The 16,749-nt window shown below is 41.2% G+C and overlaps 1 protein-coding gene across 11 annotated transcripts in view; it reads left to right on the top strand.

Moving 5' to 3' along the window:
• LOC106560286 (adhesion G protein-coupled receptor B3) overlaps positions 1 to 16,749 on the top strand; it is a 366,901-nt gene that overhangs the window by 198,601 nt on the left and 151,551 nt on the right. For all 11 annotated transcript variants that reach the window (XM_045701052.1, XM_045701056.1, XM_045701060.1 and 8 more), the window contains 4 exons: positions 2,864 to 3,010; positions 7,231 to 7,306; positions 13,299 to 13,401; positions 14,407 to 14,450. In XM_045701052.1, coding sequence (XP_045557008.1) covers positions 2,864 to 3,010; positions 7,231 to 7,306; positions 13,299 to 13,401; positions 14,407 to 14,450 — 370 coding nt within the window. The remainder of the gene's footprint in view (positions 1 to 2,863; positions 3,011 to 7,230; positions 7,307 to 13,298; positions 13,402 to 14,406; positions 14,451 to 16,749) is intronic.

The raw sequence follows: 16,749 nt of genomic DNA, 5'->3' as shown, positions 1-16,749 counted from the left end.
AGGTCGTGAGAGGGGGGGCACCTGGGGGCTCTGAGGTCGTGAGACTCACCTGGGGGGCTCTGAGGTCGTGAGACGGTCACCTGGGGGCTCTGAGGTCGTGAGACTCACCTGGGGCTCTGAGGTCTGAGACTCACTGGGCTCTGAGGTCGTGAGAGGGGGTACTGCTCTGAGGTCGTGAGAGGGGGTGACCTGGGGGGCTCTGAGGTCGTGAGAGGGGGGTGACCTGGGGGGCTCTGAGGTCGTGAGAGGGGGGTGACCTGGGGGGCTCTGAGGTCGTGAGAGGGGGGTGACCTGGGGGCTCTGAGGTTGTGAGAGGGGGGTGACCTTAGGGGGCTCTGAAGTACTGGAACATTATAATAAAGCAGTGCATGTCATTGCATTTGTGTAGTGACATACAGGATTAGATTAGAGGCCTTACAGAAGTTGTCACATGGGGAAAAGCTGTCACGGCTGTCTGAAGAATGGGACCAAAGTGCAGCGTGTGTATCGTTCCACATATTTTATTGAACTGTGAAACTATGCAAGATACAAAAACAACAAACCGTGACAAAGCGGTGCAACATACACTAACTCAAAAACAATCTCCCACAAACCCAGGTGGGAAAAACAACTACTTAAGTATGATCTCCAATTAGAGACAACGATGACCAGCTGCCTCTAATTGGAGATCATCCCAAAAAACAACAACATAGAAATTCAAAAACTAGAACATAACAACATAGAAAATCTAAACTAGAAAAAAAAAACAGTCACGCCCTGACCTACTCTACCATAGAAAATAACAGCTTTCTATGGTCAGGACGTGACAAAAACATTGTACTTGGGTCCAGGAAGAATGGCCTTTTATAAAGACATTTCGTGCAAATGTACATCATTTTATATTACTTTAGAATAATATTTTTTTATACCGCACAATTGATCGAAATGATAGGCTACTTTGACTGACAAAGTGATATCAATAAAAACGACCTCATCTTGAATCCATCAATAGCCTAGGCCTAGGTGTGTGGAGACTTATTGTACAATATGAGGAGGAAATGACAGTCCGAGAAAAGCTTTCCAGTTTCACTGACTCACCCAATGATGCACAGCTCACTGGCCGCCGATGGCCAATACTCTCATGCTGAAAGCCTGTCTTTCTTGTTTTACTTTGTAAAACAATGTTTGCTCAGTAGGCCTATTTGGAAGTTTATCAAATATTTTAATGGTCTACAGTCAGATTAGAGTCTTTTCCTTTAGGCAGGAGCCATTTGCTTTCCGACCTGTGTTTTTCCACAATTGTATTTGAAATATTGTGAAAGCCTGGTTCTGGCTGCATGCTGTTTATTGACAGATTTGTCGTGCGTTCCCGGGCTATATGCTTTGTGATTGGGTTACATGAACACAATCCACAGCTAGGCAATTTGTTTTAGCTTCTTAATCCTCTGTGTCTAAATTATAGGCCTACTCCTGGTGTAGTATTCTGCAGTATTTCATTTCTTTCTGAACTGACAGCAGTAATTCTATAACTTGGCAAATTTATTTCAATTAATCAGAGGTACTGCAGCTCCTCCAGCACCCTTGTCATGGCTATGATTCTATAAGGAAAGAAATGAAGTGCAATGCTGGAGAGATGAGAGTTGCAGGCTCATGTCTAGCAGAGACAGGGAGAGATCATAGAAAAGGAATCTCATTCTAGTTCTGAGTGAGATACAGGTGCGCTTCTCTCTCTCACCACAGTACCGGCCACGCCTTGGTCTCAAACATGCCTATAATGTTGTGCAAACCATAAGCCCGGGCCGGCCCAACACAAATGAATTCTTAGAATATCAGGTTCGGGCTGAAAATAGATGTTTTCACATTATGTTTATTTTAGGGGGCAGGAGAATTAGGGAAGAGGCAACTGGAATGAACTCTGATCCCTTTTTATTCACATTTTTATATTGAAAACAGTCTCTTTTTTTTCATGTCGGTACTGGATCCGGACAAGTAGGTTCCGGAACAAAACAGTCCAGAATGGAGAGGTGCTCCATCAGGATCCAGCTCAAATTAAGCACTGATTGTTAATGAGTTCCATCAGCATATGGGGTGATGGAGATTCACATTGCACTGATGCTCCAGCAGACCTGAGTTCAAATACTAAATTGAAATCTTTCAAATACTTTGAGTGTTTGGGGACATTTAAATTGGTTCATTAGACCAGGCAAGCTCAATCGAACCCATATAAAGTATTTGAACTTATATTAAATAGTATTTGAACCCAGGCCTGTGCTACAGCACTGTCTTTCTGACACTCAGTGTGTGAACTAAACTTCACACTATTTACAAGTTAGCAAGAACATGGTGGGAACTGAGAGTTTGTCTGGAGGCTGAAGTCATATTCTGTGGAGCAACAACAGCCTCAGAAAGCACTGAGGTTTTATCAAGAGAACATCTAGGCCTATATAGATGCTTTTTGACAGTCAGGAAGCATCCTTTGCCTGTCACTCATACAGGATACGTTACAACACTGTACATAGCTATATGCTACACTCATAATGACATTTGAAATGGCTCTGTTCCTTTAAAGCCGTTGTGAGTGTAAAGTTTACTGTTCTATTTCTGATTGTTTATTTCACTTTTGTTTATTATCTATTTCACTTGCTTTGGCAATGTACACGTTTCCCATGTCAATAAAGCCTTTTGAATTGAATTGAATAGTGTTTTGTGATAATGTGTGGACAACATAAATGGAAAAATATAATATTGTTCATGTATTCCTTTCGTGGGTGTAATTATTTTGTTATCCATTTAACTTTCTTGTCTATATGTAAACTGCAAGATTTTATGCAGCATGAACTAAACCTAAGCGAACTAATTCCCTCCCTTGTTTTGTCACCCTCAGTGGCCAGCATCCAGAGGCTCCCGGCAGTGTCTGTGATGACTGACATCAACTTCCCTATGAAGGGACGTAAAGGCATGGTGGACTGGGCCAGGAACTCTGAGGACAAGGTGGTTATCCCCAAGGGCATCTTTCTACCACAGTCTACAGGTAACACAACCATGATGATGATGGTGATGAATATGAATATGGTGGTAGTGATGATGATGGTAGTGTTGATGATGATGATGATGATGATGATGATTAATATGGTGGTGGTAGTGGTGATGATGATGGTGGTGGTGGTGATGATGATGATGAATATGAATATGGTGGTAGTGGTGATGATGATGATGGTAGTGGTGGTGGTGATGATGATGATGAATATGAATATGGTGGTAGTGATGATGACGAGGAGGAAGAGGAGAAGAGGTGGAGCAGGAGCAGGATAAGGAGACTCTTCTTCAGGCTGTGTTTAACCATGTCCTTTACTGTATTTTGAGCAGCATTTGGAACTCGTGCAGTAAGAAATTGGTTCATTTCCAAATGTCTAGTAGTCATGGCTGATTATGTGTAGTTAGTTCCTCTAGAATGACCCCTTTGTTGCTCCATCATGTGACCCCACTGATCAAAATAGAATGCCTGGAGTTTGACCAACATTCTAGAATCTTGTGGCGTACAACTGTAAACCTAGCATTCCATTCCTAATGCAAGCACTAGCTGGGTCGTTCCTACCCTGTGCCTTATGGACATCATAACCTTTGGGGGGAAGCGTATATATACTGTATATATATAAAAATATGATTCTATCAGAAAAATGACATGTTTGATTTTCAGAAAAACATATTGGTCAAGCTCAGGCACCTATTCTTTTAGGTGCATTTTCCAACCTGTTAGGTGCATAACCCTAACAGGGTGGAAACTAACAGGGTGGAAACTAACAGCGTGGAAATGTGGAGCAAGATTGAGCTAGCATAATGGTGAACTTCTCTATCTAACATATTTTAAAATGTTGTGAATTTTCTCTATAATTTATGAGAGAAAATTTAACTAAGACTATAAAACAATGACATATTTCTCATGGAAGTTGATGAATAATACCTAGGGACATCGCAAAAACACCTACGTCCACAAAAACGTGTTAAAAATGCATAACAGTCCCTTTCAAGATATTTTTGTGTTTTTAAGGAAAAGGACATCTGACCTTATATTAAAATCCTTCTGGAATCCACATTTTACAATAAATAAGCAGTGATATTTCCTGGAGACAGAAAAGGCACCGTACGGTAGGAATGACCCAGCTACAGTATAGCAACGCCAGTGATCGACAACATCTACCATGACTCTATGATAATTATTGTGTAAACGAGACCTGGCAAACAAGCAGAACCAAAGATATTGTAGTTCCCTTATTAACCCAATCTCAAAGTGCTTAAAGCAGGAGTGGAATGGTATCAAACAAAAGGTTTCCACGTGTTTGATGCCATTTCATTCGCTCCGTTCCAGCCATTATTATGAGCCGTCCTCCCCTCAGCAGCATCCGCTGATGTTTGTATCCTTTTAAGCCATGCCAGTGCAGAGCCGAGTGTACGTGACTGTGACAGACAATTTGGTTAACTGGCTTAATCAGTCTTGTCTGGACTGTATCAATGATAGGCAAAATGGCAGTTGATTTTCTAACTCAATGGCGAAAACCATCTCTCTCTTACTGAGTAGTTTAGCAAGAAGTTTAGCAAGGAGAACTATCCAGGTAGCCTCCCAAGTAGCACCCTAATCCCTATATAGGGCACTACTTTTAACCAGAGCCCAAGGGCCCTCTGTAGGGAATAGGGTTCCATTTGGAGCAGAGATCCAGAGAACTGCTCCAACAGGTGTTGACAGCCTCCATATCACTGCCTTACAGCAGAGTCAAGATCACTTTTGCAGTCAGAAAGCAAGCCTAGATCTACCACTCAGATTCTTTTTAAACATGACTTAAAAAATGGAACATTAACTTAATAAAAACTGTTTTGTAGGAATGAGGTTTTTGCAGTAGGCCTAATACATTATCACAGCATATTGGCTATATAACTGGCCTGCCAATATTGTTCTTCTCAGAACATATTAGATTTCAGTTAGTGCATTCATCTCAAGATAGCTAGGTGGGACAACCACATATCACAGGCATAGAAAGTACATTTCCCCACAATAATGTAGCTACAAGGGGGCTCTGAGGGAGAAGAAGAAGGGGGGGGGGGGCTTTGTTGACCTAGCTTCAGGGGGAAGCTGGTTCCACCATTGGGGTGCCAGGACAGAGAAGAGCTTGGATTGGGCTGAGCGGGAGCTGCCCTCCCGTATGGGGTGGGAGGGCCAAGAGACCTCGGGTTGGGGTTTGAGAATAGCCTGAAGTTAGGGAGGGGCAGTTCCTCTTGCTGTTCCGTAGGGAAGCCCCATGGTCATGTAGTGGATGAGCAGATTGGGAGATAGGCAGGTAGGGAGGGGCAGTTCCTCTTGCTGTTCCGTAGGGAAGCCCCATGGTCATGTAGTGGATGAGCAGATTGGGAGATAGGCAGGTAGGGAGGGGCAGTTCCTCTTGCTGTTCCGTAGGGAAGCCCCATGGTCATGTAGGGGATGAGAGCTTCACCAGGAAGCCAGTGGAGTGTGCGGAGGAGCGTGGTGACATGAGAGCAGTTGGGAAGGTTCCTCGCATAAATGTAAATAATTTGCAAATAATTTGCAATTTTATTTTACAGGACTGATGGTACCTGCATCTGATGGTCATGGTGCTTTCAAGACAACTGGGGGAACTCGGGAAAAAATGAAGTCAAAGAGTGCTCTTCAGGTCGGAAAGTCGGAGCCCCAGAAAGATGCCAGAGTTTCCGACTTGGAATTCCAAGTTTTTTCAGAGTTCCCAGTTGTCTTGAATGCACTGAAGTCAGAGATTTGTTTTGAACACTGCATTAGTCTCAGCAGAGAGAGGTAGAGAACAGCAGAGGGTCCTCCTCTCACGGTCCCTGCTCTCTCCTTCCTTTCCTCCGGTGAAACTGACCAGAGAGAAGGGACACTGTCTTTCACCTGATTTCAAAACTCGAGTCACACCACATCTGCCTCATGCACAAATTCATGTCGTTCCTATGACCAGAGAAAGTGAAATATTCCTCAATATTGAAATAGACACGACAAGCTGCTAATAATAATAAAAACGCAGGGCTATCGATACACATCGTTACTCATTCATTGCAGCGCGAGTGGAAGATAGGAGAAGCAAGTTTTCTGCTTTGTAATAGCGTTGAATAATAACAGTGTTGACAGTGCTGAATAAACTTAGACATGAACTCACTCATAAAAAAAGCACTTATTTTCTGTTGACAGTCTCTCTCTGGTCATTGTTTTAAGAGTTATGAAATCTCATGTGGGCCAGTATGGCCGAGGTTGTGAGAGCCGTAGGCACAATGAAATGGTTCAAAATGGGAACACTTTGCTTACCCGTATACAGGGCTTCTGAATCAAGTGCACCAGCACCAACAGGGCTTCTGAATCAAGTGCACCTCCCCCAACAGGGCTTCTGAATCAAGTGCACCTCCCACCAACAGGGCTTCTGAATCAAGCGCACCTCCCCCAACAGGGCTTCTGAATCAAGTGCACCTACCACCCACAGGGCTTCTGAATCAAGTGCACCTCCCCCAACAGGGCTTCTGAATCAAGTGCACCTCCCACCAACAGGGCTTCTGAATCAAGTGCACCTCCCCAACAGGGCTTCTGAATCAAGTGCACCTCCCGCCAACAGGGCCTCTGAAACAAGTGCACCTCCCGCCAACAGGGCTTCTGAATCAAGTGCACCTCCCGCCAACAGGGCTTCTGAATCAAGTGCACCTACCACCAACAGGGCTTCTGAATCATGTGCACCTCCCGCCAACAGCACAACACAAATACATAAAAGGAGTGCAAGCCTTTATTTTTGGCATTTCTACAGAAGTGTTTGGTGATTGACTAGGAACGTCTTGAAGTGACCACTGCCTTACAGGCAATGGTTCATTGGACTATCCCTTAGCCTTTATCAATGGTTCATTGTCCTTCTTTTTTATTAGGTTCTCTTAGAGGACAATTTAGCTGATTGCTGTTGGCAGGAAAGTTATGAAGTGGCTTGTTTCACTGCCTGGAAAGTCTTTCTGCACACAATGGCCAAATATAGCTCCAAATAAAGCCCATCATTAAGAGTTTGTCTGGGTCTGTGGCCTTATATGTTGGTTTATGACTATCTTTTGACCCTGTACTGTAGTGTTGTTGAGATTATTAAGGTTTATTACATCTTTCAGATGGCCAGCCCATTCATAAGACACTGTATAACCACAACCACAACAAAACTGTCCTGTAACCAACAGTATCCAAACTGATTTCCTTCTGCCCATCAGACATGGATGGATCACCTGTTTTCATCCTGGGGACAGTCCTGTACAAGACTCTGGGACTGATGCTGCCTTCACCAAGGTAAGATGGGCCATACATCTTTTCTATCAACATCTCTCTCTCTCTCTCTCTCTCTCTCTCTCTCTCTCTCTCTCTCTCTCTCTCTGTCTCTCTGTCTCTCTGTCTCTCTCTCTCTCTGTCTCTCTCTCTCTCTCTCTCTCTCTCTCTCTCTCTCTCTCTCTCTCTCTCTCTGTCTCTCTCTCTCTCTGTCTCTCTCTCTCTCTGTCTCTCTCTCTCTCTGTCCTCTCTGTCTCTCTGTCTCTCTCTGTCTCTCTCTCTGTCTCTCTCTCTGTTTTTCTCTGTTTTTTTCTCTCTCTGTCTCTCTCTGCTCCCCCTCTCTCTCTGTCTCTCTCTCTCTGCCTTTCTCTCTCTCTCTCTCTCTCTCTCTCTCTCTCTCTCTCTCTCTCTCTGTCTCTTTTTTTTTCTGTCTCTTTCTGTCTCTCTCTCTCTCTCTCTCTCTCTGTCTCTCTCTCTCTCTCTGTCTCTCTGTCTCTCTGTCTCTCTCTCTCTCTCTCTCTCTCTCTCTCTCTCTCTCTCTCTCTCTCTCTCTCTCTCTGTCTCTCTCTCTCTGTCTCTCTCTCTCTCTCTGTCTCTCTCTCTCTGTCTCTCTGTCTCTCTCTGTCTCTCAGCACAGGAGAGAGAGACAGAGGAAATAAGGGAATAAGTAGTCACTTGGGACACGGTCCAGGCGAGACAGCGGCATTACTTTCTTTTAGAATATCGTAGTAGAATACAATCTTTCAGTAGTGTAATCCATAAATGACAAGCCAATTATCAAAGAATCCATCAAAGCTGATCAAGTCAAGTGTCCCTGTAACTTTTCATGAATTAAAACGACAAGCTTTACTCCCAGACTCAACAACAATTCATCTCTGCTTTCTGCTGAGGAGGATGACACAACATCTGTGTCCCAAATCGCACCCTATTCCCTACAAAGTGTACTTTTGACCAGAGCCCTGCATAGGGAATAGGGTGTCATTTGATACGCAGCCTTGCTCTAACTGGATGAGAGCCTTGACAATACATAATGACAGTAATGTCCAAACTGATAAACAGAATTACTAACAATATTGGAAACCAGCTTGAAAGTATAAACCAACCATGAAATATTGCTTAGTCGTCCGTTGTCCCTTCTAATTAGTAGTACGAGAACATAATGATTTAACCAGGATGGAGTGAGTTCAGAAGGAGATATTATCATGATTATTTTACCCACCAAATGATACCATTTTCCTTATTTAGTGCACTACTTTTGACCAGGGCTTTGGTCAAAAGAAGTACATTATATAGGGAATAGGGTGCCATTTGGGACACAACCCTAGAATTTGAATCTCTTGCATAGAGAGAAAGTAAAAATGATGCCTGAGCAAAAGCTATATTAAGTAAGATACATTGAACTACACATCATTACAACCATCAGTGTTAAGTTAATATGAGTCCATGTCACAAACATCTGTACACGTCAGTACTTTATTAGAATTATAGCAATGACTCTATCAATCTTCTCTCTTATGCTGATACAGAATGAGCCTAGGAATGTAGCAGCTAACGTTAGCTAACTTTAGTTAGCTAGAACCATATGAGCCTAGGAATGTATCCTCTACTTAGCTAACGTCAGTTAGCTAGAACCATATTCCTATGACATGAGCCACCACTCGGCTAACGTCAGTTAGCTGTGTCCATATGAGCATAGGAATGTAGTTTCTACTTAGCTAACGTTAGTTAGCTAGAACCATATGAGCCTAGGAATGTAGTTTCAGTTAGCTAACGTTAGTTAGCTAGAAACCATATGAGCCTCTGTGAATGTAGTTTCACTTAGCTAACGCCAGTTAGCTAGAACCATGAGCCTAGGAATGTAGTTTCTACTTAGCTAACGTTAGTTAGCTAGAACCATAAGGAGCCTAGGGAATGTAGTTTCTACTTAGCTAACGCCAGTTAGCTAGAATCATATGAGCCTAGGAATGGAAGTTTCACTTAGCTACCGTCAGTTACTTTGTTAGAATTATATGACCTTCAACAATCTTCTCTACTTATGCTCAAAGTTAGCAATGAGCCTAGGAATGTAGCAGCTAACGTTAGCTAACTTTAGTTAGCTAGAACCATATGAGCCTAGGAATGTATCCTCTACTTAGCTAACGTCAGTTAGCTAGAACCATTATTCCCTATGATGGACATGCCACCCATCAGCTTTTGCTGGTGTAAAGATATACAGTGCATTCAGAAAATATTCACACCCCTTTACCTTCTCCACATTCTGGTGTATTACAGCCTGAATTTAAAATGGATTCAAATTGAGTTATTGTGTCATAATGTCAAAGTGAAATTATGTTTTTAGAAATTTTAACAAAGTAATTAAAAATGAAAAGCTGAAATTATTTGATTTAATAAGTATTCAACCCCTTTGTTATGGCAAGCCTAAATAAATTCAGCAGTAAAACTGTGCTTAACAAGTCACTTAATAAGTTGCATGGACTCACTCTGTGTGCAATAATAGTGTTTAACATGATTTTTGACACATCTCTGTACCACACACATACAATTATCTGTAAGATCCCTTAGTCGAGCAGTGAGTTTCAAACACAGATTCCATAAAAGACCAATGATATTTTCCAATGCCTTGCAAAGAAGGGCACCTAATTGGTAGATGTTTACATTTTTTTGAAGCAGACATGGTTTGGTTATTAACTACACTTTGGATGGTGTATCAATACACCCAGTCACTACATGTGGTTATTAACTACACTTTGGATGGTGTATCAATACACCCAGTCACTACATGTGGTTATTAACTACACTTTGGATGGTGTATCAATACACCCAGTCACTACATGTGGTTATTAACTACACTTTAGATGGTGTATCAATACACCCAGTCACTACATGTGGTTATTAACTACACTTTAGATGGTGTATCAATACACCCAGTCACTACATGTGGTTATTACATGGTGTATCAATACCCGTCCTACAGTGTTATTACTCTTTATGGTGTATCATACACCCCACTACATGTGGTTATTAACTACACTTTGGATGGTGTATCAATACACCCAGTCGCTACAAAGGGGATTCTAACATGTATTGACTCAGAGGTGTGAATGCTTACGGAAATGAGATATTTCTATATTTCATTTTCTGTAAATTAGCAAACATTTTCTAAATACATGTTTTCACTTTGTCAATATGGGTAGCTATTATTGTTTCTCTCACATAATTAGTTATCTTTGTGTACAGTGCTAGATAGCTAGATAGTTAGCTACTGGCTATATGTTAACTAGCTGGCTAGAGATGTTACCTACAACAACCCACAATCAGATTTATTTTCCTGTTGCACAAAGCTTGCTTTTGACAGAGTAGACAGCTTTTGCTACAGGCCAAAAACACTGAGAGGAAAACCATTAGCAGATAAGACAAAATAACACATTCAGCAATGTTAGCAACCTGAAGTGAAATGTAGCCATCAGTCAGTGATCCACGCACGTGTCCCGTTTCTATCGGAAATCTTAAAACCTTAATCGTAGATCATTTGTTTGTTCCCGGTCTCAACTAAACCAAACAACACAGCACCCGACCCTTTCAAAGAAATTATGTTGCTATTCTTAGCTTCCTTGGGAGTGCTGCACTACAACTATACATTAGCCCACTGTAGGACGGTCTTGGAGGATATATAGTGAAATATATATAATCTACTGATGAAATTATAGTGTTAGAAGTGCAGATAGATTTCCAATGGTCACTGATATTCTACTCTTATAAAAGCCCTCCATTGTTATTGTATTACTACTGGTCACTGATATTCAACTCTTATAAAAGCCATCCATTGTTATTGTATTACTACTGGTCACTGATATTATACTCTTATAAAAGCCATCCATTGATGTTGTATCTGCACTAGTTTACTTTGTGAACCAGCCCTACATCCATATTGTTATTGTATTACTACTGGTCACTGATATTCACTCTTATAAAAGCCATCCATTGTTATTGTATTACTACTGGTCACTGATATTCTACTCTTATAAAAGCCATCCATTGTTATTGTATTACTACTGGTCACTGATATTCAACTCTTATAAAAGCCATCCATTGTTATTGTATTACTACTGGTCACTGATATTATACTCTTATAAAAGCCATCCATTGATGTTGTATCTGCACTAGTTTACTTTGTGAACCAGCCCTACATCCATATTTGACTTAGTAATGTGGCCTGTTTATGGAAACAGCAGACACACTGACCCAGATTGTGGTGTTCTTGCCCAGGATCAAACATCGAACCCAGTCTTTCGCTCTAGAGAGTTCAAGACGTTCCATGGAACATCTTTGGGCCCAGCTGAGAGCTCTAGAACCTTCTCCGACCCTCCCTAGAGAACTGTAGGTCAGGCACTGTCAGTCAGCAACCAAAATGGCAGTCTATTCCCTACATTTAGCACTACTTTTGACCAGAGTCCTATGGGCCCTAGTCAAAAGTAGTGCACTATATTATAGGGAGTATGGTGTCATTTGAACCAGTCAGTCAGTGTAGTATCAGTTTGATGGTGTCACAACCTACTGTTCTGTTTCCCCAGGAGGTAAATGAAAGAGAGAGAGATGAAAGAGGAAAAGGAAATGTGACATTCTCTGTTCTCCAACCCATGACACACGTTCCCTTGAAGATAAAGACAAATAAAGTGCAAAGAGGACATAGTGTAGATCTGAACCTGAAAAAGTATAAAGGCTCCAATTAACTTCCTTTTGAGTAGTTCGCTTTCATTCTCCTTTTCTGGGGCAGTTCAGGTGAGGTGAGAAGAAAGGCAGGCTCAGAAGTGTACCAAGACCGCTTTCTACCAAGTCACCCTTTCATGAGTTACATTGTATTAATATGTTTCAAAACATATTACCACTCTAGAGAGAAAGTCATTCATTTTTATTCAGCATTAGAATCCCCCCCCCCCCCCCCATATCTATTTTCAGGAAGTAAATAAGCTATCGCTAAACAAAAGTAGAGGAGGCGTGTCATTTGAAGTTGGTTTGGGGATTTGTCTTGCTTTGCTGTGGAGCTAGACTAGATATACGCTGCATGAGATGAGGGAGCGGCACGGAATGCGTCCCAAATGGCCCCCTATTCTCTGGACCCCAGGAAGGCAGCAGCTAATGGGGATCCATAATGAATACAGTGCAGTACTTTTGTAGTAGTGCAGTAAAAAGGGAATTGGGTGCCATTTGTGAAACAGACAGTGTTAAAAGATCTCTGTTAGATTCAGGTTGTTTGGTAGAGACACTTCACTGTGATTAATTTAACATGGAAAAGGCCAAAGTTCCAGACGTGTCTATTTTCAATCTTTTGTGACTCGCTCCAAATGGACCATGAAATCGCACCCTAAGTTGGCCCCCCAGTGCCTAATTTCTCTCCTCTCGCTCTGTCCGTGCTCCAGTTCACTTGTATTTGGGTTGACTTGCTTCACGTGTGTCATTTTGTGTGTCAGGTCTTGTCCTGCAGTGCCACAGCTGGTGTGTTTGTCAAGTGCCTCACAGAGAGGTGTGACATGACATTCATAATATCAGCTAAACCTGTATGTACATCAATAGTATCAACATTCTGAATGAGGTGTCATGTTGTAAACGTTGAATATCATTTTGTCTTTGGTAAGTCTATGAAACACAACTCATTTAGGGAAAACCACACAAGCATTTTATTAACACCTTTTGTGCAAACTCCCCCAAAAATAAAAGCCTGACTCAAAAAGAAAACTCTCACAGAGATTTCAATGCATTTGTCTGACATATACCTTTATAATAAGACAGAACATAAAGTTTAATCATATGGTTTGTATGATTGTGAAGCATTTATGTAGTGCTTATGAAGCCTTTATGTAGTGATTGTGAAGCCATTATGAAGCTATATATAGCCTTTATAAGATGCACTTTGTTTAAAGTGGGACCGAACATACTGTATTTGTGTAGCAGTGCCTAAGTGACACAACTTCCAATCAGTGTCCATCTCATGCTGTACATCACTCTGTTTTCCACCCAGGAACCACACGGCGGTGAGCTCCAAGGTCATCGCTGTCACAGTGAGACCAGAACCCAGGATAACAGAGTCCCACCTGGAGATCGAGCTGGCTCACCTGGCCAACGTAAGAACCTTTATTTTATTCACCTTTCATCTTTCATTTTAATTCATCGAGGGGAAGAATGACCTCCTCACAATGTAAGTACTTGCCCAAGACTCCCTCACTTCTTGAAAAGGCATACAAGCGATACAGAGAAGGCAGATGTTTAATAGCTATCCAATCAGTTAATCGTGTAACTGATACATTGGACCCAGTTACATGACGGCAATCCATGTAACTGAGTCCACACTAAAACACGGTTACAAAAGTTAATTGTACAGAGAAGATACTGTATATCTGGACCTATATTCACAAAGCATCTCAGAGTACGAGTGCTGATCTAGGATCAGGTCCTCCCTGTCCATATTAACCTAATTCATTTTATTCTAAAAGGCGAAACTGACCCCAGATCAGCAGTGCTACTCTAAGACGCTTGATAAATACAGGCCCAGATCTGAATCAGGAGGACAAGTTGAAATATATGGGCTCTGACAATGACATGCTGCTTTGCATCACCTCTGAACGATCGTCTTTATCGCAGAGATTAACCAAAAGGCCAGGGTTGTAAAGAGAGCTTGTCCTTGTAATTATCTGGACAGTTCTCTCTCTCTCTCTCTCTCTCTCTCTCTCTCTCTCTCTCTCTCTCTCTCTCTCTCTCTCTCTCATGACACACCTGCTACACTGGGCGCCTGCAAATGAATTATTGAATCAATGACTCTACCATTGTTTGTTGGCTAATGCACTCTAAACGTGTGGCTGTAGCCATTGTTGGGTTCTTCAACGCTAATTGAGGCTAAAGTGATTCAAAGTGAAACTGCCAATTCTCATTGGCATTTTACATTTTAACCCTGAACTGCAATCTAAAGAGGTCTCGCCATAGCCGTTAGTTAAAAGAACAATTTGTTTAGTGAGTTATTCTTGGATAATTACGAGTAGAATCTACTATCTGTGAGGCTTTGGTCATTTTGATGTGGTTATCTAACAATGAGTGAAGGTTTTCAGCGTGCTCTCTTCTTCTTGGTAATGCAGGGAACCCTGAGTCCTTACTGTGCACTGTGGGATAACAGCGTCATGTAAGTGAACAAGCTTTCCTTTTTGCTGTTTTCTCCTTGCTCTTCTCTAATCCATGGTGATGTTGATGTATCTGTTATGTATGGAATTATCGTTTTGATTTCTATTGATATAAACTAGATTTCTAAATGCTCTGAAGATGAAAACACTGTTTTGTCCATCTTCTAAGAGGCTCAAGGGTGCTTACTCTTGGCAAAGTGTACTGTACGCAATCCTACTCAAAATGTCTTCAGACTATCCTATACTCTGTATTTATTAGTGCCGGGCCCGTCGTCCTCTGTAAGGGGATTTGAGGACAATTACTTCAGCAGAAAAAAAAGCCTATGAAGATTAAAATCAGATGAAATGAATAAATCTTCTAAATAACATTGGGGAATTAAGTCTGGGTTTGCATCCCAAACGGCATCCTGTTCCCTTTATCGTGCACTACGTTTGACTAAAGCCTGGGCACTTTATAGTAAATAGGGACACAGTTTGACTTTTGCCTTCATCGTGAACTACTGTTGACCAAAACCTGGGCACTTCATAGGAAATAGGGACGCAGTCTGACTTTTCTCTTGACAACGTACAATAAAATGAGGGGAACGGACATTAAATCACCGATCCCCTATTATTTCCCATACAGTGTACCTGTATTTCATTCAGCTACAGGAACCTATTATTCAGCAATTGTATGAGACAATAAGCGGCGAAGGCCAGAGGAAATTTAATGTAGGTTTTGAATGCATCTTTTGTCCTCAGTGTTGTATTTCAGCCATTGTATTACAGCCGTAATAGCACACTGATAAGGGTAAATCGAATGAAAGATCCTTTGTGCCGCTGGAATATCAAGGAACTCAGTGATTTGATAGAAGCTGGTTTCAATGCCATCATTATTTGTTCCTTGTGTTCTTTGTTCCTTACACATTGTGCGTCAGAAAATATACCATCATTATATACATTAGACTCAAATCTTACCTCTATTTAATTTAACCTGCTTTCTTATTCTGGTTTCTTAATCCTCATCTGAAAGGACTAGATAGCATAGCTTATCCTATGTAGGACCTTAATTTGAACCAGTTTGCAACAGCAAGAAAAATAACGCTGCAGCAACAGGAAATGTTAATTATTATGTGGATTATAATTCATGGACATTTTTGTAGGGGTTGATACTATTTTCGTGAAGGGAAAGCAAGTCTGAAATTTCAAAGAGGAAATAACAAACTTTAGAAGCCTTCTTAAACTCAAATAAAATACAAGTTGAATTTCCTGCTGTATAGGAAAATTCTCAGTTACAAAAGAGTGATCAAATTAAGATCCTACATCTGTACAACCTTTAAATTGAAGAATGTCAACAGATAACGTCAACTATATATCACATACACAGTTCCCTTCATCTGTTTCTGAAATATTTTAAACATTCATATTATTTATACATTGAGACAGGACTCCCTCACAGCTTTCAGAAACATTGTTCTTCAGGACTCATTATTTCCTTCTATCCTGTGTGTTCTATCCTTCTATCCTGTGTGTTCTATCCTTCTATCCTGTGTGTTCTATCCTTCTATCCTGTGTGTTCTATCCTTCTATCCTGTGTGTTCTATCCTTCTATCTTGTGTGTTCTATCCTTCTATCCTGTGTGTTCTATCCTTCTATCCTGTGTGTTCTATCCTATCCTGTGTGTTCTATCCTTCTATCCTGTGTGTTCTATCCTTCTATCCTGTGTGTTCTATCCTTCTATCCTGTGTGTTCTATCCTTCTATCCATGTGTTCTATCCTTCTATCTTGTGTTCTATTCTTCTCTATACTGTGTGTTCTATCCTTCTATCCTGTGTGTTCTATCCTTCTATCCATGTGTTCTATCCTTCTATTCTTCTATACTGTGTGTTCTATCCTTTTCATTCTATCCATGTGTTCTATTCTTCTATACTGTGTGTTCTATCCTTCTATCCTTGTGTTCTATTCTTCTATACTGTGTGTTCTATCCTTATCATTCTATCCATGTGTTCTATTCTTCTATACTGTGTGTTCTATCCTTCTATACTTGTGTTCTATCCTTCTATCCTGTGTGTTCTATCCTTCTATACTGTGTGTTCTATCCTTATCACTATCCTTGTGTTCTATCCTTCTATACTGTGTGTTCTTCCTTCTATCCTGTGTTCTATCCTTCTATACTGTGTGTTCTATCCTTCTATCCTGTGTGTTCTATCCTTCTATCCTGTGTGTTCTATCCTTCATCCTGTGTGTTCTGTCCTTCTATCCTGTGTGTCCTGTCCTTCTATCCTGTGTGTTCTATCCTTCTATCCTGTGTGTTCTATCCTT

The sequence above is a fragment of the Salmo salar genome, chromosome ssa18, assembly GCF_905237065.1.
Source record: "Salmo salar chromosome ssa18, Ssal_v3.1, whole genome shotgun sequence".
NCBI classification, from domain to species: Eukaryota; Metazoa; Chordata; class Actinopteri; order Salmoniformes; family Salmonidae; genus Salmo; species Salmo salar.
The sequence above is the reverse complement of the archived record's forward strand: the minus strand, read 5'-3'. Positions and strand labels throughout refer to the sequence as shown.